A 26,233-nucleotide genomic window follows, 5' to 3' on the forward strand; every position below is an offset into this window, starting at 1 on the left:
GCACCGTTTCGCAATTTTGGCGAAGGAAAAGGGCTTTTACTATAAATAAAATAAAATTTTCTGCGGAAACGCCACACGCCATTAACAAGAGTCCAAAGCAAGTGGACCCCACACTCAGTGCTGATTAATGATTTCAAGCTTTTGTGGGGTTTTGGCGGTTAGGGTTTAGTTTCGGTATTTATTTAAAAGGGAGCCAGAGAGAGTGAGAGAGAGTGCGAAAAAAAAAAAAAGAAAAGAAAAAAGAGTAAGTGTGAAAACTCTCTGAAAAGTGAAAACCCCAAAAAACCCACAAGAAAAAAAAAAAACCTTAAAAACAATGACACAATAAAGAGAAAGAGGATTCGTTTTCTCCAAACGTTATTATTTGTAGCAGCGGCTGCAACAACAATTGGGGTTTCTTTCGTTTCGTTTCGTTTACTTGGACACTGTCACTCTCTCTCTCTCTCTCTCTCTCTGAGCTTCAATGTTTCGTTGATGCACCGATTGGTAGGGTTTCTCTTTCTCATCTTTCGTTTTCTATTTTGATTTCACGTTGTGTGATTTCGATTGTTAGGTTTTCTTTTGGTTTTAAACATCTGATTTTCGTGATTGGGAGTTTGGATTTGGGGGTTTTCGGTGTTCCGATGCAGTTAACTCGTTGCATTGTGTTTGAATCCGAAATTCTATTTTCCTACTTTTTCTTTTCAAGTTCTTTTTTTTATGTGGATTTGTGTTCTGACTTCTGAGATTTGATGTTGCTGCCAATGTGTTTTGGACTTTTGTGTAGGTAAATTTTGTTTCTTAAACTTTAGAACTTAGGGTGGGGTTTTGCTGAACCCTTGAATTTTTTACCGTTTGATTTGGTTGTTAGGGAATGTGTGCTAGATTGGGATGGAGTTGATAGATCTTGAGTTAGGGTTTGTTCACCTGCTCTTTTGGTTTCGGATGCGTAATTTAACAGTTATGGAAGCTGGTTGGGGCAACCTTGTGTGTCAAGAAACCTGTTGTTCTTCTTCAGTGGAAAGTTAGTGTTACTTAAGGTATGGGCTACTGGGTATGCTTTGCTTTCCGGGGTTTCTTTGTTTTAAGGTTTGTGAATTGTGAGCATGATTTATATTGCTAGCGAAAAATTGTTGTGAGGATCGACTTAAATGAAAACCTGTCATTGTTAAATGCTGGTTGTTGATCAGGTTTTTTTAATCATCACTGTTGACCGTTTTTATGACTTTATGTTGATAAAATTCCCTTTTATTTGTTTGCCGCTCGTCATATCCGGTGCTGTCAGGTTATTAGATGGTCAACATTGATGCCTATCGATCATTATGGAATGAGGTCATTATGGGGGTGATGATGAGACGATCTGATCCCACTTCCCATATGTCTCGTATAGAATCTCAGGGCTAAAACTTCTCTTTTGGCCGAGGTGATTAATTTACAAAAATTATCGTCCTGATTGGTCAAATTTGTTTTTCCTTTGTTTATTTGTGCTCTCCCCCCCCCCCCCCCCCCCCCCCTCCCCCTTCTCTCTCCCCTCTCCTCCTCTCCGTCTCCCAAAACGCCAAAATCCCTTGTATGCTTGCACATGTTGAATAGTAAGGACACTTCCTTGCATTAACATTAGGGATTTCAACATGGACGAACACTCACTCAATCCTTTCTCTGAATTAAACATTTATGTGCATATGCAGTGTACAGAACTTCCGAGGGGCCTAACAGAACAATTGAGATAGTTTAACGGATACCTAGTGAGATGGCACAGTGGGGTGTTCGTCATCGATTGCCATTCATAGGTCAGCACGAGGATGAGGGATATGAAAGTCAGCTTCCCGACTTCCCTAAGGAAGAGGAATCTAATGATGAAGAAGGAGAAGAAAAAATCATTAATACTGAGTCGTTATTTTTGTCAGAAACTAAGAAGAGGAAGCGAATTAGCCTTAGTCAGCTCAGAGAGGTAAAAGAGGAGCCATGTGGGAGGCAAAGTAGTCGCAAGCTTAAGACAAAAAAGCCTGACAGTAAGGATAGATGGTCAACTGAGAGGTAAAAGAAGACAATAATCTTTTCTGTTGTGTGCTTTTATTAGCAAGATATATTAAGTTTTGATGCAGTTATGTAACTCAGGTATAAATTGGCTGAGCAAAGTATGTGGGAGGTGTTAAAGGCTGAAGGTGCAACTTTTGAAAAGCCAATAACCCGACCTGCATTAAGAATGGCAGCACGTAAGCACATTGGTGATACTGGACTCTTGGACCACTTATTGAAGCACATTGATGGTAAAGTGGCACCTGGAGGTACTGAGCGCTTCCGAAGATGGTTCAACACCAAAGGAATCATGGAGTATTGGTTGGAAAGTGCTGACTTGGATGATGTCCGCCAGCTGGCAGGGGTGCAGGATCCTTACTGGATACCACCGCTAGCAATTAGGGCTGGCGGTGCCCCTTCTCAGAAGACTGATTCGTCTGATGAATTGAAACTACTTAAAATGGAAATGGCCCAACTGAAGAAGTATAGAACTTGGAAACTGAAATCCCAAAATATTTTTCTCTAGTTGCTATTATATTTTCTTTAATGATTTTATTTGCACAACAGAGATATGCAGCAGCTCATTGCCAAGCAGCAACTGAAAAGTGAAGTTAGTCTCATGGAGGTAAATATTTAATAATTTAAAAGCTCTTTGATTTGCATCTCTCATATCACGTTGTGTAGTTCTTATTGAACATCATTTTCAGGAGTCTCACAAGGAATTGGTGAAGTGGAGATCTGGTATTGATCATCACCTTACTGAAATCATGGCATCTCTGAAGGGTGTGCAGGTAACTAATTGTGTATCACCTCCAGTTTTCAGCCTGTTTAATAGGATTCAATGAGAAACATGCATGTTGAACTTCTGTCATATTTGAGTTTTACATTTTTGCAATTTGATGAATTCATATATATTCAGGGCAAGTATGGTGAATTTGCAATTTGGAAAACTAAAGTTGAGCAACAGTTTGCCGAAATAACAAATAAATTGAGTGATCTCAAAGCATCAAGGGAATGTGTTCCCCCTAGTTCTCCTTCAGACAGGTGGAAAGATTGGATAGAAAATACTAACCTACCGGAAGATGAATTTGCAACTTGGATTGGAAGTTCTGAGCTGCTTAATGTTCCACCAGAGATGGTACTTGATGACCCCAACACATCCCTCCCGACGCACTTACTTAGCGAAGGATTGGTTAACAAGCGGAGGTAATACTTTTTTAGTCAATTTTTATAAATAATGAAACAAGCCTCTTTATTTGAATTCAAACTCCAGTCCCCTCCCACTCTCACCTTGCCCAACTTTGGGTGGGAAAAAAATTGAACTGAACCAAAGTGTTTTTTCTACCTATGTATTCCTCATTTTCTGGCTTCCAAAACATTAGTGATTTGCTGGAGGTGGTGCCTTTCAAACAAGAAGATCCTCCTAATGTGACCCCTGACTCGTCTACGACTGTTAATTCTAAGTCAGACCATGACAACTCAATGATGATGTTTCAGGTGATAGTCCGTACATTCTGCTAAAATATTAAATAAATTTTTGAATTTTTTTTCAGTAGCATATATATTCATGATTATTTTATAATCTTCCCCCTCAGGAGATGTACATGGATATATTCAAATGGAAAGAACAAATTGATAAGCAGATGATGGAGTTATCAAACACTGTATACGGTATGCTGGCAATGAAGTAGACATCATTTTCAAAGCCTAGGATAGGATTATAACCACCTCGTCCATATGTTTTTTTCCTCCACTGTGAAAAATGGTAGAGTTTAGAAATTGTACAGCATTAACAATCTGATCCTGAAAAATCTTTGCTAAACCTCCAAAGTTAATAGAAGAGGTTCTAGGTCTCACTCTCACATGCTTAACGAGCTGCAAATCATTGAAATTTTATTGGCATTTTGCATTAGGGTAATCAATCTAGATAGGGTACTCATTGGAGCTTCTATTTTAATGTTACTGTTTTCTTATTGACTTGATTAATGATTATGCCAATTTCTTTAGTTTAGTTTAGGGTTTACCGTATTTAACTAATTAGCTACTACAACGATCTTTCTTCAAAACTTGTACTTCAGATATTTGAGGGACAAGTTGTCTCATATTTATATATACAGTTTCTATAGTATCGCTGATCACATATTTGTACTCTTAATTTTAATTTGCCCATAATTCTTTGCTCAACTCCCCTGCTTCTATCAATAGAATGAGTGATGGAAGAAAGTTTGTTTCTGCATTTTAAAAAATTAAAGGTAAATGAAAATTTTGTTATTATTGAAAAATGTTTGAATTAATGTTTAAGTTTAAAATTAAAAAATAAATATGGTTCTTACATAACTAGCCTTTCTGCCAGGAATTGTCAACATCAGTTTACATTTTTATTAACTATTCCCCTAATCCCTTCCCCATTTTTTCAACATTGGAAGTTGTGTTTGTGTTGTGTCACGATCTTTTGAAGGTATTTGCTTAGACGACGCTTGAAGAAGGAAGGTTTTTTTTTTCCTTCTCCTGTATTTAGATTTCCATTCCCTCTCATTTAATCTAATTATATAATAAATAATCAGTTTGAGATAATTTTTGTTCCATTTTTCTCCATAGCTATTTTTCTCTGATGTTAATGTAATCATTATTGGCAATAATCTAATTAAGGCACAACATGGACGTATCGTTGGAATTATTAGTTATTGTTATTATTATTATTGGGATCTAGCTATCATGTCTTCTTAAGGCATAAATTAAGATTATTATTAGTATAAAAATTTACATATTAGATGATTTGATATATTTTGACTAAATATAAAAAATAAATATAAAAAAAAATTGTATGTGAACAAATTTTAAATATTTTTTTAATAGATGTACAATAATTGTATTGAAAATTAAATTTTGTACAATTTTTTATAATAAATTTTTTTATTAGTAGTTTTAATATTATTAACTAGACTCATTATTATTATTGGACATCTAGACAAGACTTAACGACGTTGACAAATGCATAGGAGATTAATGTATTCATATTTCCTATGTTGAAGCTCCATCAGAAATTGAAGCAATAAAGCCAATAAGATTGAGAGAGAAGCAAAGAACAGTAGCATAGAAGCTTTCAAATAGACATTTTTTTTATGTGATATATTCAAGTTTTTTTTATAATTATATTTAATTAAGTTGGTCTAAACTCAATAAATAAATTTTATTAGTGGAACTTGAATACACATTTTAATTATGTGAAACGGTTTTTGTGTTCTCCTTCTCCTTTGGGGGCTAATATGAGTAAGGTCTAATTTGGGTAGAGAGTTTAATTAAATTTTTTTAAAAAAAATCGTATAAATAATAAATATTTATATTTTTAAAAGAAATGTGATAAAACGTTTTTTATTATGAGAGAAGTCATTTTTTTAATTTCTCTATAAGCTCTTAAATAGCTTCTTAGAAATAGGGGTGGCAACGGGACCCGTGCTGTCGTACAACAATTCGCATAGAATTTGTCCCGCTTCTACTCACAGATAGTAAAACGTTGAACTCTTATCCGTCCTACCCCTACCTGCCCCTATAATTATTAAAATCTAATAAATAAAATTAAATTTCAAAATTTATATAACCATTATCACATAAATAACATAAATTAAAGTAAAAATTTAAATATAATATAATATTATTAATTATTTACTAATTATTTTACATATATTATACATATTATATATTAAAATTATATATATTATATATATAGCGGGGTGGGTATTACCTAAATCTGACCTCGTCCCGTCCCGCTAAAAATCTGCCCCGCTCCATCTCGAACAGGGTAGGGGTGGGGTGGGTACTCGCAGGTTCGGATGGTATTGCCATCCCTACTTAAAAAATTACAATTTAATTTTAAAAATTGCATCAGATATTAATACTCCTACTTTTCATAAGTCAAAAGTTTAAAAGAGTTACTTTTAAAGCTTTCCAAATGAGTCTTAACTATTGTAAATTTTATGAATTGAGTCAACTGTAATTTTAAAAGTCAATTTGAAATCCAACCTTAAATTTCAGAGATCAAATTGAATATTAACTCTATTATAATTACAATTAATAATTTTAAGCTAAAAAATAGTTTACAAGCGAAAGCATTATTTTGAAGTAAGGATTATAAATACAAGCTTATGTTTTTGAATTGTAATAATTCTATTGATTTTAACAGTTGATCATAAGTATAAAATATTAAATAGTATAAACAATTATTTTGTACTTATTTTTGTAATTATATTATTTAAGAATTTTTTTTATATATTCCAAATTAAAAGATTACTTAGCTAAAGTTCCTAACTTAATTTCATTGAGTGGGTAGTTTATTTATTTCTTAAGTAAGTTTTAAGAGATTCAAAATATACACTAGAACTAAATTTAAAAAATTATTCTTTACATTGAACTATAGTCTAATTTTCGATCTTCAGAGAGAAAATACTACAATATTATGGTGAAGGTAATTATGCATTGAAAAAAATAGAGTTAAGTGCATTTTGAAAATTAACATGTTATTAAAAATAATAAAAATAAAAAATAAAATATTTTAACTTCAAAATACTAAAATTTAAAATATTATATAAAATATCTTTTTTTCCCCCTTCGAATAAAGAGAAACAAAACACAGCATAATAATAATAATAATAATAATAATAATAATAATAATAATAATAATAATAATACGTTAAAAGATTATTGAAACTTTTTTTGGTGCTATTATTGAAACTTACAAAAAAAGCTTCACCGTCTTCTCTTTCTTTCTTCGCTTCCTTGCTGCACCGATTGGTAGGGTTCTTACTTTTATGTTCGTTGCCACTATTTTTTCTTCGATTCACGTTTCGTGCCTTACTGTATTAGGTTTTTAGATGCGTTTATTCCAATAAATTTGGGGGATATCCGTGTTCCGATGCAATGAACTTGTTGCATTTTGTGTGAATCGGCTACATTTTCTTATTCCTTCTTTTTTCAGCTGCATAAGCTTTTGTTGCATTGCATTTCTTTGTTTTCCTGTGAAGATTAACCTTGTTTTAATCATTAGTCCGTCCTGCTGATTTTTTCTTATCAGTTTAATGTTTGATTTGGTTGTTGTTGATGCCTGAGAGACTTTGGTAGAGTGAGAGATATTGATTTTAGGGTTTGTTACCTTGTTTTGCGTTTTGCTTAAGTGCGTGATCTTGTTCTGTGTGTTTTGGTGGTGTTACTTAAGGTATGGGATGTATGCTTTGCTTTATTTACTGTTTTCTTCGTTGAAATGTACTTTGGTTGGCGAGAATGATTTGTAAATATACTGAAAATGGCTGTGTCCGTTTCAATTTTGTTGAAGGTAGCAGATCCTATTTTGTTGACTCAATCATGTTAAAATGCTCATGCTTGATCCGGTTTTTTTTAGTTGAACAATGCTTATCATGTTTGCGTCATGTTTCATTCTCACCATTCACTTATCTATTGTGTTTGAAATTTTTATTTATTATGAGCAAGCATTTTGATGACTGATGAGTGTTGAGTGATGTCTACTATTATGACATCTTTTAATTTAACGTTCTTAGTTGTACGAATATTTTAGCCAATATGTCAAGTTGGTGGCCATCTATTTGTGTACTATTGTTTTGTTATGAACAAAATTTTGGTATTTCAGTGTTTTCTCTAATGTCCATAATGTATACACACAGAATAGTACTGATACTTGCGCTTAAGAACTAAGATTAGGGAATTGGAGTTGTAACTGAGGAACCTTTTGGAATAGAACTATTTCCACCCTTAAGAAATCTCCCCTAAATTGGAATCTTTTGGAATCTTAAGAACTATTTGGTTTAACGCATAATATTTTTGGATATAATACAAAACAATGAGTTATTGTGGTCATCATTTGGTACTAGCCAAATTTATTTAACTCGTAAGAAATGATGCCATGTTGCAGTATCTTAGATTCATAACATGAAATCTTAAATTAAATTAACCTATATCACCTGATGTATTACTGAACAGAACTTTTAGGTTTGTTTAATTATTATTATGGTTCTAATCCTAATGCAGATTTACTGATCTCAAGATCCATATTTTTAGCAATATACTGATCTGGCGAAGGATGGTTTAATTGATAGCTGTTAAGATGGAACGATTGGGTGTTCGTCATCGAATGATGTTCACTGGTCAGCATGAGGATGAGGGATATGAAAGTCAAAGTTCTCTTGATACTTGCGAGGATGAGTTACTGAATGATGAAGAAGAAGAAGAAATTATTAACAATAAAATTTTGCCAGAAATTAAGAAAAGGAAGCGACTTAGCCTTAGTGAGCTTAGGGAGGTGAAGGAGTCATGTCAGAGGCAAAGTATTAGCAAGCTTAAGACTCACAACTATGAAAGTAAGAATAGATGGACATCTCAGAGGTATGAAAATATGGTATTATTTTTATTGTGTTCAATAACAATGTATACTAAGTTAATGCAGTTATGTAATTTAGGTATAAAGTGGCTGAGCTAAGAATGTGGGAGATTTTAAAGGCTGAAGGTGCTACTTTTGAACATCCAATAACTCGACCTGCATTAAGAATGGCTGCTCGAAAGCACATTAGTGATACTGGACTGTTAGACCACTTGCTGAAACACATTGACGGTAAAGTGGCACCTGGTGGGACTGAGCGGTTCCGTAGGTGCTTCAATACCAACAGAATCATTGAGTATTGGTTGGAGAGTGCTGACTTTGGAAGGCTGTACCTCCTCTTCGGCTTCTAATTCATCTGATGAACTGAAACTTCTTAAAATAGAAATGGCCCAACTGAAGAAGTATAAAACTTGGAAACTTAATTTTAAAATACTTTTGCATGTTAGCTACTTTATTTTCGTTAGTGATTTTTATTGTTGCAGATGTATGCAGGAGCTCATTGCTGAGCAGCAACAAAAAACTGAAACCAGTTTGATACAGGTAAATGTTGAATAATTTGGTGTCCAATGATTTACTCTTTTATAAATCACTTCATGGTGTTACGTTGCTTATGTGTTGTGATTCAGTTTCAAGAGATTCGCAAGGGATTTGTGAAGTGGAAAGTTGTGATTGATCGTCATGTAAAGGAAATCATGGCTTCTCTGAAGGATGTCCAGGTAACTAATTGCATAGTTGGTTGCGCTATCACACAAGGAGACAGATTTTTCCTTATTTATTTTTTATCTTTCTTCGTTGCTCATAACATAATATTATTAAGGTTTATGAAGTTCATGTTGAACATATACACTCCTCAATACTCTAAAGCAAGAGGGACTTGCTTTTACATTCAATTTCTTTATGAGGAGTTGAGTTTTTCCTTTGCATGCTACTTTTTTTTTTTTTTTGCTCAACTAATATTTTATTGTGAGATTTGTAACACAAGCGACTCTTATCTATCCTGTATTAATTAATTATTTATATTTTTGTGTTTCAATTTTTTTCTTTTAAAAAATAATTTTACCAATAGTGACATTAATTTAAAATTATTTATCGTATGTTAATTAAGACTCTCAACTTACTTCAGCTAAACATGTTTAAGTACTTTAGATCCATTAAGATTTAATGGGCCTCGTGTTTTGTTCAGTGAGTTCAATTTTGGATTGTTTGTCCATGTGATTTCTGCCTTACTGCAGTGTTGTGTATTGTATTGAAAGGGCAAGTATGGTGATTTAGTGGTTTGGAAAACTAAAGTTGAGCAACAGCTAGCAGAAATAACAAATAAATTGAACGATCTCAAAGACTCAAAGGAATGTCCAACTTTTCATCCTCAAGAAATCTGGAAAGATTGGATAGGGAGTTCCAATCTAGACCATATTCATGGAGACAAATTTGCTCCTTGGATTAGGAGTTCTGGGGTGCTTAATGTTCAACAAGAGGTCATACATGAAGATCCTAACTCTACCCTGCCAATCCAGCAGCTTAGTGAAGATCTAACCTACGCAAAGAGGTAACAATGAAGTCAAACTCTTAAAATCCGTTCCCCGAGTCCTCGCCCTCTTTCAAGTTGGAAAATTTATCCAACCAAAAGACATGTTCTTGTGCTTTCGATAATTTTTTTCCCTCTCAAAATGGTAGTAATTTGATGGAATTGATTCACAGGAAACAAGATCAACCAAATGTGACCCCTGATTCATCTACTACTGTTAACTCGAAGTCAGAGCTTGACAACTCGTTGGTGATGTTTCAGGTGATGTTGATAGTGTGTACATGCCACTTTAATAATGTTTATAAATGGTTTTTCAGCAGAATATTTTCATTTTTTATCATCTTTTCTCACAGGAGATGTATAAGGATATATTCAAATGGAGAGAAAGAATTGAGCAGCAGCTATTGGAGGTCTCAAATGCTATATTTAGTCTGCTGGCAATGAAATAGAGATCAATTCCATCTATGAAAGCTAAGGTAGGATTATAAGAGCATAGTTATTCTTTGTTGAACTTAAAGTTGTTATAGTTTAGAAATTGTACGGCTTTAAGAGTCTGATTCCACAAATATTTTGCTAACCACTTACCTTCAAAGAGGTTCTGATGTTCACATTTTTGTTGTAAAATCGGTTATAGTATGTAGATCTTCTGTCTTCAGTGTGGTTACCAATCAAATTGGCTATTTTCTTCGCCTACTTAATATTATGATAAATAAATTGTGTGACAACAAACAACGACAAAATCTTATACCACTAGTTGAGTCGGCTATATGGATTAGAAGACAGCATTGAATTTTATCTTGTAAAAATCAAAATACGTGCATAATTTTTCGTATATCACACCACGACAATTGATCGAAGTTCTAAAATTAGATTTTTTTTGTGGGACTTGTAAAATGAGATGTTTAATATCAACTTTTAGAAATGAACCCTATACCCCTACGGATGTTGTCATCGGAAAGGATATGTAGCTATCATTATTCGTAATTTTCAGTCCTTCGCATGAGTGAGTCTAAAATATTTCGAAATTCATTTCTTTCTTTTTAAAGTTCTTCAACCATTCCTTACAACTCTCCATGTCTGCTAGGATTTGTTGAGGTGAGAGTGAAAATTTCAATGGCCAGCTTTTAGTTAAATAACCTATTTTGATAATTTTATCAGAATTTCTTCTAGAGTAGTATTTGGATTATACTATTCAAAAAGAACATTTTATGGTATATAAGACATTTTCTATCCTCTCACTTTTTTATCAATCATTTTTAATACTAAACATAAAAAGGTGTATAAAACAGTTGTATACAGATGGACTTGAGAAAAAGGCATATGGCTTCGACGGGATTTAAGATCTTCATAAATCATGTGTCAATCTTTCTCGTGTTGAGTTTTGCTAGTGAACAAACCATATTAGTATCTACTAGTATATTTATGTTTTTCTGAGAGTTAAACTTAACTCTAACCAAACCACGCATTGATTGAACGTTTAGTACCATATATCCCAGCAGCAGCTATTCTTGCAATCTAATGTGAAAAATACAAGTCTTAGGGCTTGTTTGGATGGAAAGATGGAGATAGAAAGGAAAGAAAAGAAAGGAAAGAATTTGAATGTATTTTTATTTTTTCTTGAGTTGTTTAGATGAAAGAAAAATGAAAAAAAAGAAAAGAAAAGAAAGAATAATTTTCTTTGTTTGGTTAGAAAGAAAATTAGGAAGAAAGAAGAATAAATTATTAGTAAATAATATTTTTGTCCTTATATTTATAAAAATGGTATTTTATGTATATGATTTAGGAAAGGACAAATATGGAATAATGTTTTTGAGTTTCATTTTCCTCTTAGTTTTCCGTCCATAGTTGGGAGGAAAAATTTTGAGTGGAACCCACTCTTAATTTTAAACTGTTTTAATTTTCCACTCAAAATTTCATTCCAAACAAACAAGGAAAAATAAACGTTTTCTCTCTCATTTCCTTCCTTTTATTTTCTTTCCCTTGATTTTCAGTCCAAACAAACAATACCTACGTGTCTTACTGTCTTTGTTATATAGAACAAAAATTCGAAGAAACGTTGGCAAATATGTCTATAAAGAGAAGAGGGGTTGCTGCTGAAAACTGGATGTTACTAATGAATATATGTATTTGCTCTAAGCTTTGCTATGTTTTTATTATGCGGTTTCTGTTTCGGACCTTACCAAGCTCTTGCTTGGTTTTTATCTCCACTATGTATGAGTTTCTATCGTGTATAGTACTTATGTCCCTAATTCTTCATATGTATGGATGTTTGGTCAGGCAGAGGAAAGAGTAAGGATGAATGCATGATAACGAGGATTCTAAAATATAATGCATGGCAAATTGGCAACAATGTATACCTTGATCTTTAGATTATAAGTGTGCACTCTTTAGTTCATTTTCTCAAATTGCAGATTTTGTGTGTATTGCAACCTTCACCAACTGAATATCAAAAACACGTCTTTACTGTTTATTAAAAATCATCTACATTGAGTATTATAACTCTCTTCATGTAATTTAGTGATAAAGATAATCATGCTATTACAACATGTAACATTGTTACAATAAGAAGATATGAATTTTGCATCTATAAACATCACAAAACATAACGCTTCTCTCACTTTTAAATAGAACATACATGATATGATACATAGGCACACCTTGATTACTTTCAGCATATATCATCCAAATCAAGGATTCTATAATCAAGCTTTAGAGTTTAGACTACTTCTGTTGATGGGTTAGCCTCTAATCTTAGGAATACCAATGAAACCTTAGAAACAACTTATTTATTTGATCATGTTTCCACTAGTATTTTAGGTAGGCGTTGAATTCGATTGGAGTTTGATCTTCACTTCTTCATGGAAAGCCTGAAGATCCCTAAACTCTTCTGTATCAGAGAAGCTCTGAGCCTGAGAATATAAATAATAAATTAAAAAACTTTAGAGGATGAGCAACATGCTGGAAAAGCATATTTCTATATGTAACATGAAAGCGGGCAGAGCCCATAAACTAAAAAATGTTGTCCAGTTTCTATTTTCAGGTTTCAAAGGGCTTGTTTGTATTTGTAATGCCATTGGATCTTGCAACATACAACTGAAACTGCGAAACCATGGCTTATATGTGGTAAAGAAGAACTTGATATTAACTTCAGAATAAGCATCTTGCCTGTTTGATGATGTTCTTCAGATGCATGTCAGCTGTATATAACTCTTTAGTTCTGCCGGCAGATGAGGAAATTTCCATGTACACCTTGCAAAGTTCCAAGGATGCTATTGCAAACTTCTTGAAGCGATCTCTGTCTTTCCAAGTATCAGATCCCTAAGAAAACATAATATTATGATAAAATTGAATTTCACCATAGTTGTAGCGATACAAATGCACAGATTCTTTGATACCGGACATAGGTATATAACTCTTACTCTTGCGTAAAGGTGGAACTATCTAACCAACCATGTGAGACATACCTGGAGTGATCTAACTTGCTTTAAAAGGGCTTCAGAACACATAATGAGATCTCCATTCATTCTATGCCATTTTGCATATAAGCCCCAGATATCAGGTCCATATCCACTCCCACTTTTAACTATCTGCATCAGAGAATTAAATATTAAACTGAACATTTCTGTGTGCTAACTATCCCCTGCATCAACTTTTGAACATTCATAGGAAACATTATTACAGTTCAATACTATTTATAATAAGCAGATGATCCACTTTTCCCATGTCCCCATCTGGAGGTGTTGGCAGTGCATATTGGCCACACTCTTCGTTGAGTAAAAGGAATCTACATAAACAGAAGATTAATATAATCGTATACCTGCTGTAGAACTCTTCCAAGTAACAACATCAATTGCTCAGTTTCACGTGATCTTCCATCATCAGAAGCTTGTGATTGCTCTTGAAGTTCTAATTGAGAATCATCTAACTGAAGTTTATCTGTACTATGTGTAATATCAGTTGCAACAGAAGGCACCGAATTACTTATTGAGCGCCTCTTTTCAACCTCCGTTCTGATCCTTTCTAGTAGTTCTGTATCTACTCTTTTATTGTTGGACATTTCCAAAACCATCTGCACACCTTCCAGAGCCTAAAAGAATTCTTAAAACTTGATGAGTGACAAAGAACAAAAGATAATGGAACAGCAGAGAAAACAAATCTCATCTTTCATACTTCTTGTTACATAGAAGACGATATCCATATGTAATGAAAACTAATACTGGTTTTGATCAACAGAAGAATATGGGAAAGCAGCAAATACCTGACTGATATTGCCAACATCAATAGCAACATGACTATAGTTCTCCCAGAGTTGCCAGCTGTTCCGTCTGTCATCAAGTATCATTATGTTACTATGAACCCCAAATTTTAATGATTGTGAACTAATACACATGCTATGCTGTATACACACAACCGGGTATACGAGCATATTTTTTCCAGAAATATCTTTAAAGCAGTTTAATAAAAGGGATGAATATAATACTTGAATTTCAAGGCTTCTTTAAATGCAATGAAGGCCTCCTTGTTCTTTTTCTTGATCATATGCCTGCATGTAAAGTGAAATGCATAATAAGTAAACTCTAGAAGAAAAATAATTAATGAACCACTTTTGAATCTCTCTCTTTTTTTTTTCTGAAAAAGAGTTCTGTTCGTACAGATCACAACAATGAAACCATGGTAAAAAGCAGTTTGAAAATGAAAAATTACTACAATGTCAAACTCACTTCGGAACAGTTAGATTGACTTTGTATATATTAGTTAGGTAGCTCAAACTATAAGGATGCAAAAAGGAAAAGATACTTATGCACATGTTGTAAATGCGAGCGCATTTGCTGGAAAACAAGTCATGAAACAAACTAAGAGTTAACTCGGATTCAGAAAACATTTTCTATTTTCATTTTATGTTTCCAATTAATGATAAAAATGCACATTTTTCTTTCATTTTGCTTTATATGTTTAAGATTTTTGAAAGAGAATACTGAGAATTAATAATTATTATTTATTCCTTCACAAACTACTAAATAAGACACCGAAGGGGAAAAAAAAGGCACTCAAACTAAACAGGCTTAAGCTGTTTTATAATTTGTAAATATGACAAGAAAGCTAGAATTCCATACAAGCAAGCAATGTTATTCCAAGCTTCCCCATTTTCAGGATCAAGTTGAACCGCACGGGTAAATGCATCCAGAGCTTTTTCAATATCCCGTGCCTGTAAAATTTCATGGTTAGTTTAAAGTACATGAGATACCAAAAATGTTTTTTTTTTCTTGTTTCTTTTGTTTTGGGTGGGGGAGGAGGGAACAAGCCTAGTCAGCATAACAAATGCATGTGAGTAGTTTTGTTCCCATCCTAACAGGCCAAACAGGTGATGCCACAGATATACAATTGCATACACAACCATACACAGTTATGCAAGTGCTACTGTGCTAATCTGTGCACACATGCAACTAATTGTCAAATTATCCAAAGCTAGCCTAATACTAGTAGATTGTCGCCACATGTCAATGGAGGCAATAGCCACTACAATTATTAGTATTTCATTCACCTTCAATGCAGCAGCCCCAAATGCGAACCAACCATCTGGAAACATAGAGTTCATTGACATTGCAGACTCCCTGAAATTAGTGAACAAAAGCACGTCACACTAAATAGCAATGTTGTCAAAACACCAAAAACTATAAATATAATAATAGTTGACAAAGGCAAGGATCATAGGGAAAAGCTTCAGGTTACAGCACACACCACAAAATTTTAGATGTCTCGTAGTCTCCTCTATTGTATGCGCTGCGAGCCAGAGAACGCTATCGATCAAAGAATAACGAAATTTGTTAAAAAGATAATAATCTTAGTTTAAAATTTTCTAATATGGCATAAGAAAGTTTGTAGAGCACACAGGCAGCAACGAGCAAAAGAATGTAAACACAGGAGCACCTTAGCTCTAGCAGACCTACTATTTGAAACTTCCAGAGCCTTTTCGTAACAGGTGTCATTATTCGTAATGTCACCCAATGAACACCTAGAAATTAGAAATTGTTAGCACTAGCTGAAATAAATTATGCATAAAATCTTGTATAGTGCCAGCTAGCATGTCACCCATCATGATTGATTCATGATTGAATCGAATAAAAAACTCAATAACAAGATGAGCCAAATAATCTTTAACAAATATCTTCGGACCAACAAAAAGTACAGGCCATATGTAATCTAAATACAAGTCAGTACTCCATTAAAGCTTCCTATTTTGGGATATCTAAAAATTATGGGTGAGCAACTTCTGTTATAATAAGACTTCCTTTTCATAAATAGACGAACCAAAAAAAAAAAGACACAATGAGTGGGGAGAGCGGGGGAGAGCGCAGCGAGGGTGACAGGGTGAGAGTCTTGGAAGGAAAGGGTATCGATGATCATGGAGTGAAAGGTTAGAATGTTTTGGAGGAAGGTGGAGGGTCTGGAATCACGAAGGATGGGAGGCGAGAAGCAGTACTGGGTATGGGAAATGGAGAGAAGATTCTGAAGGACAAAGAGGCTTTCAAGGTCTCTTTTCGAGACAAAGTGGTGGGTGACTCCTCAGCTAGGGTTTCTCATGTGGTGGATTCTCTTGATGCAGACAAAATAGCAGTCATCACAGACGGGGAGATCCCTAGTGTGGAATTCACTGTAGAGGCGAGAGAGATCCTTTCCACACCTTATCGGGATGCCATTATCATTAAGGTCCTTGGCAAAACTCAGTTACACAGCCATTACTCACAAGCTGAGGGGAGTTTGGAGGACCAAAGGCGGCTATGAGGTGTTGGATGTGGGTTACGGCTATTTTTTCATCAAGTTCGACTTGTGGGAGGATAGAGAGTGACTTTTGCTTGGGGGGCCTTGGATGATCAGAGGGAACTACGTGGCGGCTAAGCCATGATGCTCTTCTTTCAAACTGTGTGAAGATACCTTTGGTTCTACTCTAGTATGGATAAGAATTACAGAGCTTAATATCTGGTACTACAGTAAGAAGGCTATTTTAAACATAGCAAAAACGGTGGGGAAACCTATGAAGGTTGATTTGGCCACCAAATCTGCAGAGCGTGGTAAATATGCACGAGCATGCAAATCAATCTTGGACGGCCAGTGAAGCGGAAGATTATGATCGATGGCTTTGAGTATAACATTGAGTATGAGAACTTGCATCTTATTTGTGGAAGATGCAATTGTTTTGGGCATGTGGCCAAAGATTGTGGCAAAGACGATGAGACTGGTATGGTGGCATCACCAACGGAGGTTGAGGGTGAAAAGATGGCATTGTTCCACATTCTACTACACCGTTTATCAAAGTAAGTTATAAGAGGAGGAGACCTCCTTCGCTACAGGGTTCACCGATTGATTCTGATGGAGGGATTAAGCATGCCCAAGACAAGAATGGCTGCAGTGCAAATGTGGAGGGGGAAACCAAGATGGGTGACAGAGGACCCTCAATGTGAGAGGCTAGCATCGACGTTCCATCATCAAGCCTGGTTTTTATGGATAGTGATTCTCTGAACTTGATCAGCTGGAACGTGAGAGGAGCCTCTAACAGGATGGCTCGAGTACACTGCAAGGAATTGGTAAGAAGGTTTAATCCTACTTTTGTTATTCTTGTTGAAACCCATGTTGTCTTTAGTACTATGAAATTGTTTTGGGAAAATTTGGGGTTTACTCCGGTGGGAATTGTGGAAGCCAATGGACACAAAGGGGGTATTTGGTTTTTATCCTCGGATGGCAAAGCTAAATGTCGAGTGATTGTGACCATGGAACAATGTCTGTCTGTTGCAATTGATAGGGGTGGAAAAACCTGGATTTGTAGTGCAGTTTACGGTAGTCCCCAACCTGCAAACCGTGGTGAATTATGGGAACATCTTTCTGTTCTTGGAACGACTATCTAGGATCCTTGGCTTGTAGTTGGGGATTTTAATGAAATTTTACATCCTCAATAAGTGAAACGGGGGCTTCTATAATGCTTCTCACAGGAGCTATTTTTCTCATGTCCTAGATAATTGTAATTTGTTTGATCTGGCAACAGGAAGGAATTTTACTTGGTTTAGGAGGGTTCAGGGGAATAGGGAGGTGGCCAAGAAGCTAGACAGAGCTTATAGTAATACCAGTTGGAGGATTATGTTTCCTGAAGCATTTACAGAAGTACTTAGTCGGTTGCACTCGGATCACTGCCCTTTGCTCATCATGTGCTTTGGAATTCCAGCCAAGAAGGGTAGTAGACCTTTTAGGTTCCAAGCTGCCTGGGCCACTCATCCTTCTTATAAGAGTGTTTTTCATGCCTGGAATGACAACAATTCTCACTTACAAGGAAAATTTATGAAGGTGCAACAGTCTTCTCTTGATTTCAACTCTCGTGTTTTTGGGAATATTTTTATCAAGAAGAGGGATCTTGAAAGCAAGCTCAATGACCTCCAAAGAAGGCTAGAAATATGTGATGATGTTGCTTGTAAAGAGGAGGAACGAAGATGCAGGGAGGACAGCCCAGGAAAAATTGCCCTGGTTTCAGAAGTCTCGAGAACAATGGGTGAGATATGGCGACAGAAACACGAAGTTTTTTCATATCCAGACTATTATTAGAAGGAAGGCAAATAAGATACATGGTCTATTTGTGAGTGACGGGTCTTGGTCCTCTGATCCAGCTCTTCTTCAACAAGAAGCGTTGGCTTTTCTTGTAAATCTCTTCTGTTCAATTGATCCGGTGGAGGTACGTTGTATGGGTGAGTTTCCAAAGCATTCTCTTAGTCAAGAAGCTTGTGAGAACCTGACCCGACCTGTTTCATTATTGGAGGTTAAAGCAGCAGTAGATTCCATGAGCCCTCTCAAATCCCCATGGCCGGACAAATTCCAAGCTTTCTTTTTTAAGGAATATTAGAAAGTTGTGGGGCACGATGTGTGGAGCTTAGTGCAGAGGGTTTTTCAGGGTGACCTGTTTAATCCCCCCGTGTTAGAAACTCTTATAGTGCCTATCCCTAAGATGGACTCCCCAAGTAGAATGAAGGACTTTCGACCTATCAGTCTTTGCAACGTCATCCATAAAATTGTGACTAAAGTGCTAGTAGGTCACCTGAGACCTTTGTTATCTGATATTATAAGTCCGAATCAGGGTGGTTTCATTCCCGGGAGAGGAGCCCCTGACAACATTATTGTGGCACAAGAGGTGCTTCACTTCTTGAAGAAAACTAAGTCGAGGAAGGGTGCTATGGCTTTCAAGATTGATCTAGAAAAAGCAATAAAGCATATGACAGGGTAGACGGGCAGTTTCTAGATTAGGTTGTTTTGGTTTCCCTACCTCTATTCGGAGGCTCATTATGAATTGTGTTCAAGCATCATCCCTATCGATTCTTTGGAATGGTAGTAGGTTAGAAGGTTTTCAACCCAAACGTGGGCTCCGTCAAGGGGCCCCGATGTCCCCTTATCTTTTTGTTCTTTGTATGGAGATGTTAGCCTGCTCTATTTCTTTCCCAGTGGACTCAGGAGATTGGGACCCGATTGCTATTTCTCCGAGGGGTCCTCATATTTCACATTTTATGTTTACGGACGACCTTTTTCTCTTCTGTAAAGCAAGCAGAACTCAAGTCCAACAGATCATGCATTCTTTGAATCTGTTCTGCAAGGCCTCGGGCATGAAAGTGAACATTGCGAAGTCCAGGGTAGTTTGTTCTAAGAGTGTACCGAATAGTAGTAGAGACATGCTGGCTGGTGTGTCATCTATCAGATTTGCCAATAATTTAGGTAAATATTTGAGGGTTAATCTTAGCCATCTGAGGGCGACTAGAGCGGTTTGCCTGGAGTCGGTGGAGAAAATAAAGAACAGATTGGCTAGTTGGAAAGGTCGACTCCTTAATAGAGCCGGCAGACTTTGTCTTATAAAATATGTGGCATCTTCTCTTCCCATTTACCAAATGCAGGTATCCCCAACAAGGTGTGCTCTAAGATTGATGCTATCATGTGTAATTTCTTGTGGAAAGGGAAGACGGATGAGCAATGCTCGAGTTTGGTGGGGTGGAATACGGTTACTACACCCAAGAGGTATGAGGGTCTAGGAATTCGAAATGCTCATTGTGTTAATATTGCCCTCCTTGGTAAATTGGTTTGGCAACTCTTTCATGGGAGGGACAAACTTTGGGTGCGCATTATGTTAGCTAAATATGTGCATGGAACGTTGAGTTTGGACCTTGTGCGTCCTTCGCAAACTTCAGGTATATGGCGTGACATCACAAAGGCAGCTGGTAGACTGAGTGATGGCTATGTTTGGAGTACTGGCCCTTTAACTCAATCCTTTTGGTATCATCCCTGGAGACCTTCCGGGAGTCTTGCTCATGAGGTCCCTTTTGTTCATATTTCAGACACTTGTCTCTCTTTAGGCGACATGTGGTTTGGGGGTGGATGGCACTTGGATGGTCTTTGTACGATTCTTCCGGAGGTTCTTAAGCTTGATCTTTCAAATTTTAACCCAACCGTGCAGGAAGGGAACACAGCTACCTGGGTTTGGAATGCTAATGCTACCAAGGTCTACTCCACAAAGGATGGCTATGAATGGCTTCTAAAAAGAAAGGTTGCCTGAGACCCTAATGAGAATTGGTTGTGGCTTTGGCATATGAGTATTCCTGAAAAAGTCAAGGGTTTGATTTGCCTGTGCTTGCATGGTGCCATCCCCACGGACAGCTTCCAATTCAGAAGAGGTATGACACCACCTGATCTTTGTCCTAGATTCAATGAAGCTCTAGAAACTATTGAGCACTGCCTCAGATTTTGTGATAAAGTAAAGCCAATTTGGGAAAGTTTGAATGTAGGATTGAGGAGATGGGATGCCTTGGTGGATTTTAGAAGTTGGCTTCATTTAAATCTCCAGAACAGCGAAGCAATCTTTGCGGAGCAGGCTTATGGTGGATTTGGAGGGATAGGAACAATGAAGTTTTCAATCTAAATGACGGTTGGAGCAAGGAAAAGGTTCTCATGCTTGCTCGACATTCAGCATCTAAATACGTCTTGGCTAAGGGGCTTAATCAGGTGACTACGCATACCTCTTTTATTGATTCTTGGTGCCCTCCGCCAACAAATGTTAAAATAAATTGTGATGCTAGTCTCTTTGAGCAAAGATCAACTTGCTGGTTTTGGGTGCGTGGTGCGGGATAGTATCTGTAATTGGTTGTTGGGATGTTCAGCTAGCATCGGGCTGTTCAGCTAGCATTCCTGTGGGTCCTATCCTTTGGTGTGAGCTCTTTGCAATTTGGAGGGGGTCTTTGTTTGACATGGTAAAATGGATACAAGGAGGTCATTTGCAAAACAGATTGTTTGGAGGCTTATTTGTGAATCAATAATAACCGAATTGTGTTGAGAAGGGAAGATAATGATATTCTTTTCAAGATCTATGAGATGCTAGAGCGCAATTGGGTGGTGCATGTTCAATTGATTCAGCGGACAGCGAACTTCGCAGCTGATCTTCTTGCGAAGACGGCGGCTAAACATTATCAATCTTATGCTGAGTTTTATCTCCCTTGTAGTGTTGTAGAAGAGACCATTAGGATGGAGATGGTTTCTCCCTTAGTTGTTCTTTGTGTTCCATTTATCAGTCACCAAAAAAAAATAGACGAACCAAAAAGGCGATTGTTATTTTTTGCTGATATTTGAAATAAGTTATACAAAGTCCATCAGCAAGTAATAGCAAACATTATATTTTAGTGGATCAAATTGTCTAGGCAATGACATACGAAAGATGAAAATAAAATAAGCCGAGAAACATACCATAATCTGGGGTCACTGGGTCGTTCTGAAAGACGTTTCTTGATGAGTTCAACAGCTGTGGCTTTCTTCTCCAATAAGCTGAGTTCCAAATCAAGTATAAAATGAGATTTCACTGCTTTGATGAGTGAATTGTAAGAGAACACAATTCATTCAACTTTTTCATCTCAGCTATCATACCTGTAGCAGTATATAAGATTATCCCATAATTCTAAATCTTCAAATACCTTCACTGCCTCCCCTATTAAACCACAGCGAACCAAAAGCTCACCATATTCCCTAAATTGGTAGGAAGGAAACATTAGAGATTGAGAATTATCTAACTTTTGATTATATAAGAAAGGAAATTGGTTTTTCTTTTTTTTGGGGGGGGGGGGGGGGGGGGGGGGGGGGCAAATTCAGTTCTCTTTTTATCTGAAGAACCTAAAGAGCAAAAGATCATACTTCCTTAATGCAGAAATACTGGGCATATAAACATCGTAACTAAGAGGAATTCTTTCTGCTACAACTGGAGAACATTCATAAATACGTTGCACCTGCAAAAGATGATGTATATATTTATCAACTGCTGCAGCTATATGAATCTAAGCCACAATGAACACATCAAGACAATTCACATGTTGAAACATTAGCACCAACAAAATAGAAAGGATGCTTACATAAATATGGATTCTTTCAATGCAAAATACCGAAAGAAACTTAATTGGCTGAGGTTTTCAATTCAAGGTAGTAAAGTACAGATTGAATGGCCCAATTTTGGTCAGCATAAAATGCAAGCATAGTATCTTCTTTAGTAGCAAAAAATTATAACATTGTCACCTCTAATTAAAAACGCATACAAGAGACAGATATGTCAGAAAAATTATATACACTTAGAGATCCCATATTGACATGTCAATCAACATAACTCGTACCAAATTCTCCATCATCAGTAAAGCACGCTCCTTTGTTCGACTTCGAGATGATTCCCATCGTATACGCAAGATATCGCAGAAACATCGTATCTGATGCAAACAAGAAAATTATCAAACAAATAATTTTTGGATAATACAAAATAAGAAGAAGATTGAAAGAAGAAATCTAAAAGCCTTTCGCTCTGAAAAATTCCTTCTAGGTACATTGAAAAGCCTCATTTTTAAAAAAAAAAATGAAGAAAAAACTAGGTTTTCACTCAGGACTACCTGAAATTTTATATTTAAAATATAAAAAAATCTGAATCCCCAAGGGAATATGAGAACACACTGACAGCATACTTACAATGAAATAAAACAAATGCTGGGAATCAATCGCCTCAATGTAAGGAGCCATATCCCATCCTGAAACACATTTCACAAGCCAGAAATTAAGTGAATTAATGTGTTTTATGAACTAGGTTATTTAGTATCTAAAATAGTTTATAGTAAAAAAAAAATCTTATCAACACAATAGCTATTTCATAGCAATTATCACCCCCTTCCCTCTTGCGCGCACCCACAATGAAAATTTATTCATTTGAGAAATAGCTCAAGAAAAAGGGGGCTTAGATAAAGACCTATAGACAGGTAAAGCCATTAATGTTCAACATTATCTAATCCAATTTCCATTCTTTATTTCACTTCTTAACCTTAGCCAAACACCATATATAGGCTAGAAGACCTCTTTATCCCCCAAAGCAGAGGTATTTTCAAGGCAACTTACGCTGCAATTCATCATGTCTGGAGCTCTTCTCAATTAGAAGGCAATATGCCAGAATTACAGCCTGTTGTGTTGCTGTCAAACTGGGAGTAGTCTGAGCACCATTTTCTATTCCTTGTGACCCAGTTTTAGTGTCATCGTAATTTCCTATCAATTTTGGTGTCATAAGTATGTCAGATGCATCACCAGAGCTGGAATCTCTTCTTTGTGTGCCATTACCCATCAAAGAGTGGTTATCCGCATTGTTTGATGAGCATGTGTTTGTGACGAGTACCATTTGTGCCTTTGGTTCTACCTATGCCCAAGAACTACATATTAGAAGGCATGCTCAGTCAAGCAAAATAATTGTGCAATTTACTAAGTTTACCTGATGTACAGTACGGAAACCCAGCACCCCAGTAACTGAAAGCTGAAGCCCAGCTGCCATCTCAGCTGACTCAAAATGTGTCCTGATGCAAGAAGGTACTTCAGCATAGAAAGATATCAAAGGAGAATCAAAAGTACCAGTTATTTAAACATTCAAATAGTATTCCCGAGGAAAATTTGATAACATAATTGTTTTCTAACATTATAAGAATCATGTTAATTTGAATATTTCAAACCCATTGCATTTCCAACCCATATTTTACTTCATGGAAAGTCCTTAAAAGTGAATAAAAATGTGAAAGAGGTCAAGGGGGTCAAACATATTGGGTTAGAACTTCCTGTTCGAAGTTGACAAGAACGAACAAATGCATGTCACCAAACCAATAAAATCAATATTCACTTCTATTAGATAGACTACTGCATTACACACAGAGATCGATCTTAAAATGTTCTCAAGTCCTTGCACTATATACAAGTACATAATGCAAGCCTTGAAAGTAACTTGGACTGAAGTGGACCTTCCATTCCCATCAAAAACAGCCAAACAAATTATACTAAGAATATTTGTCAACCTAATCATGCCAAAGAAAGAATTGACTATCAACCATATTAATAAAAACAATAATTAAAAAAGAATAAAACGTCAGAGTAACTAACCTGCAAGGATCTACTCGTCCATAGGCATATTCCATGATTCCAGCCTCTAAATGAAACATGGAGACAATATCTAAGCATTCTCTATCACGTAAATTAGCATCCCAATAACTTCTAACACCTTCTGAAGTGCCAAATTGTTGCAAAGCCTCACCCAAGTATACATGCAAAAGATCAAACAAAGAAGAAGATCGCTCATTCAAAATTCTCTGCTGAAGAAGCAAAACCCTTGCAAGCCACCATGAAAGGCTTCTAATCTCACATGCAGAAGATATGGCTCCTTGAAATGACAAATCTTTCATCCGCATAAGCAACATCTTAGAAAAAACTATGTACTACAAAACAATAGATGTGCAAAACTAAAATTAGAAAACAGAAAGAGAGAAGATGGAGAAGGAGAGAAAGAAAAAGGGAGGGGGATGGAGATGGCCTACAATTCTGATGGAATCAACCTATTTCAAATTCAACTACGATTAGAAGTTACTTTGTTAATCATTCAGCAACTCAAAAATTCAAATATTGCTCATTCAGTACCTACCACATTGATTTTGTTCCAGCACCCAAACAAAAAAGTTATTGCCAAATTATCAGCTTTTAAGTTTTAACAGCATAACATTTGTTCTTGCTACGCCAGAGTAGCAATTCACTCCAATGGCAAACAATACTAATGTCAACAAGAGATTTTGATGCTACAACTATCTCTCGCTCAACTAAAATATCTCCGTATTTCATTAAACAAAGCCATTTTTGTGATTAATATACAATGTAATCATGTATGCAATGTATGGAACAGTGACTTCTAATGCTTAAAATGTACCTGAAGATTGGAGAACTTTCCAAGCAAGTCAGAACCAGCAGCCATAACCTGATTGCGAGCCCAATTGTCCCACTCTGCGAATTCACCATTGCCGCCACCTTCCATAGGCAACGGGCATCGCGGTAAACCTTTCATAGGCCTAAATCCAAATCCAAATTCCAACTCATATTCAGCTAACACTTCTCAGCTAAATTAGAAAGAAACGCAAAAAAAAAAAAAAAAAATCAGTAGCATTTGAAAATTTGCGTACCCGGTGAAGTTGCATTGAGTGAACCCTAGAAATGCCGCGACAGCGATGCACAGCACGAGAATCGCCATGTAAGCCTTGTCGGAGTCGCCGACCGAGTCGTCCGCGAGGAAGAACTCGGCGCGGTGGAGCAACTCGGAGTAGAATCGTTCTGCCGAGTCAACTGTGTTGACAGGGTCCGGAAGGGGCGAGTCATTGGCGAGTCCGAAGACGAGTCTGGAAGCGTCGGAGGTGAGAGCTTGGTGATAGGAACCGGACTCGATGGAAGAAAGGAGGTGGTTGATGAGAGTGTGGAGATGGTGATCGGACGGCGGGGATTGAATGGGGGAATTGGAGGGCGGAGGAGGAGTGAGGGTGCAGCGGATGAGGCGGAGTTCGTAGGCGCGAAAGTGCAGAAGCTGAGGTTCAAGAGTGGACATGTTTTTTGGGGATTCAGACGCCGGTGGTTTCCACCTTCAGGGGTTTAGGGTTTTTACATATTAAATTAAACTAAATGTTTATATTAATATTAAGTTATTAACATTAAGGTAATGTTTGGTGAAGAGACAGAGACGAAAACATTGAGACTGAGAGACAGAAATTTAGAGAGAGTGATTGAAATAAATCTCAGTATTCTGTTTGGTGCAAAATGGGAGATAAAAATTGAAACAAGAATGAAACTCTAATTTAATTTGCACAAAGGATAAAATTGGAATTAATTAATTAAAATGAAAGTATTTTAGGTATAAAATGTTATTAAAGTTTCAGTTTCTATCTCTAAAAATTTCAATCTCCTATGTCCATATTTTTTGGAGATACTGAAATACTGAAATT

The 26,233-nt window shown here is 36.2% G+C and overlaps 2 protein-coding genes and 1 pseudogene across 3 annotated transcripts; 2 read left to right on the plus strand and 1 right to left on the minus strand.

The window, feature by feature from the left end:
- Nucleotides 1-242: 242 nt before the first annotated feature.
- On the plus strand, nucleotides 243-4,126 carry LOC130943321 (protein DYAD). Of its 2 annotated transcripts, XM_057871150.1 has the most exons (9): nucleotides 307-486; nucleotides 1,265-1,402; nucleotides 1,668-2,016; nucleotides 2,098-2,481; nucleotides 2,566-2,623; nucleotides 2,706-2,789; nucleotides 2,918-3,204; nucleotides 3,381-3,495; nucleotides 3,594-4,126. In XM_057871150.1, exons 3-9 carry the CDS (start codon nucleotides 1,730-1,732, stop codon nucleotides 3,687-3,689), a joined length of 1,311 nt encoding a protein of 436 aa, XP_057727133.1. In that variant the 5' UTR covers nucleotides 307-486; nucleotides 1,265-1,402; nucleotides 1,668-1,729; the 3' UTR covers nucleotides 3,690-4,126. The 2 variants fall into 2 exon arrangements, with proteins under 2 accessions (XP_057727132.1, XP_057727133.1); XM_057871149.1 differs by lacking the exon at nucleotides 1,265-1,402 and having other exon boundaries at nucleotides 243-486; nucleotides 3,594-4,125.
- Nucleotides 4,127-6,711: 2,585 nt separating this feature from the next.
- Nucleotides 6,712-10,581, plus strand: LOC130943506 (protein DYAD-like; annotated as a pseudogene).
- A 1,491-nt stretch (nucleotides 10,582-12,072) lies between these two features.
- LOC130944883 (uncharacterized) lies at nucleotides 12,073-25,867 on the minus strand. The gene is made up of 20 exons (XM_057873464.1): nucleotides 25,424-25,867; nucleotides 25,174-25,312; nucleotides 24,360-24,691; nucleotides 23,704-23,785; nucleotides 23,340-23,631; nucleotides 22,920-22,978; nucleotides 22,577-22,666; nucleotides 22,107-22,198; nucleotides 21,843-21,941; nucleotides 21,666-21,743; nucleotides 15,837-15,921; nucleotides 15,648-15,706; nucleotides 15,451-15,520; nucleotides 15,023-15,114; nucleotides 14,389-14,451; nucleotides 14,167-14,233; nucleotides 13,726-13,995; nucleotides 13,373-13,495; nucleotides 13,074-13,226; nucleotides 12,073-12,817 (listed from the first exon to the last, which is right to left on the minus strand). Exons 1-20 carry the CDS (start codon nucleotides 25,837-25,839, stop codon nucleotides 12,722-12,724), a joined length of 2,757 nt encoding a protein of 918 aa, XP_057729447.1. The 5' UTR covers nucleotides 25,840-25,867; the 3' UTR covers nucleotides 12,073-12,721.
- Between the last annotated feature and the right edge of the window lie 366 nt (nucleotides 25,868-26,233).

The sequence above is a fragment of the Arachis stenosperma genome, chromosome 8, assembly GCF_014773155.1.
Source record: "Arachis stenosperma cultivar V10309 chromosome 8, arast.V10309.gnm1.PFL2, whole genome shotgun sequence".
NCBI classification, from domain to species: Eukaryota; Viridiplantae; Streptophyta; class Magnoliopsida; order Fabales; family Fabaceae; genus Arachis; species Arachis stenosperma.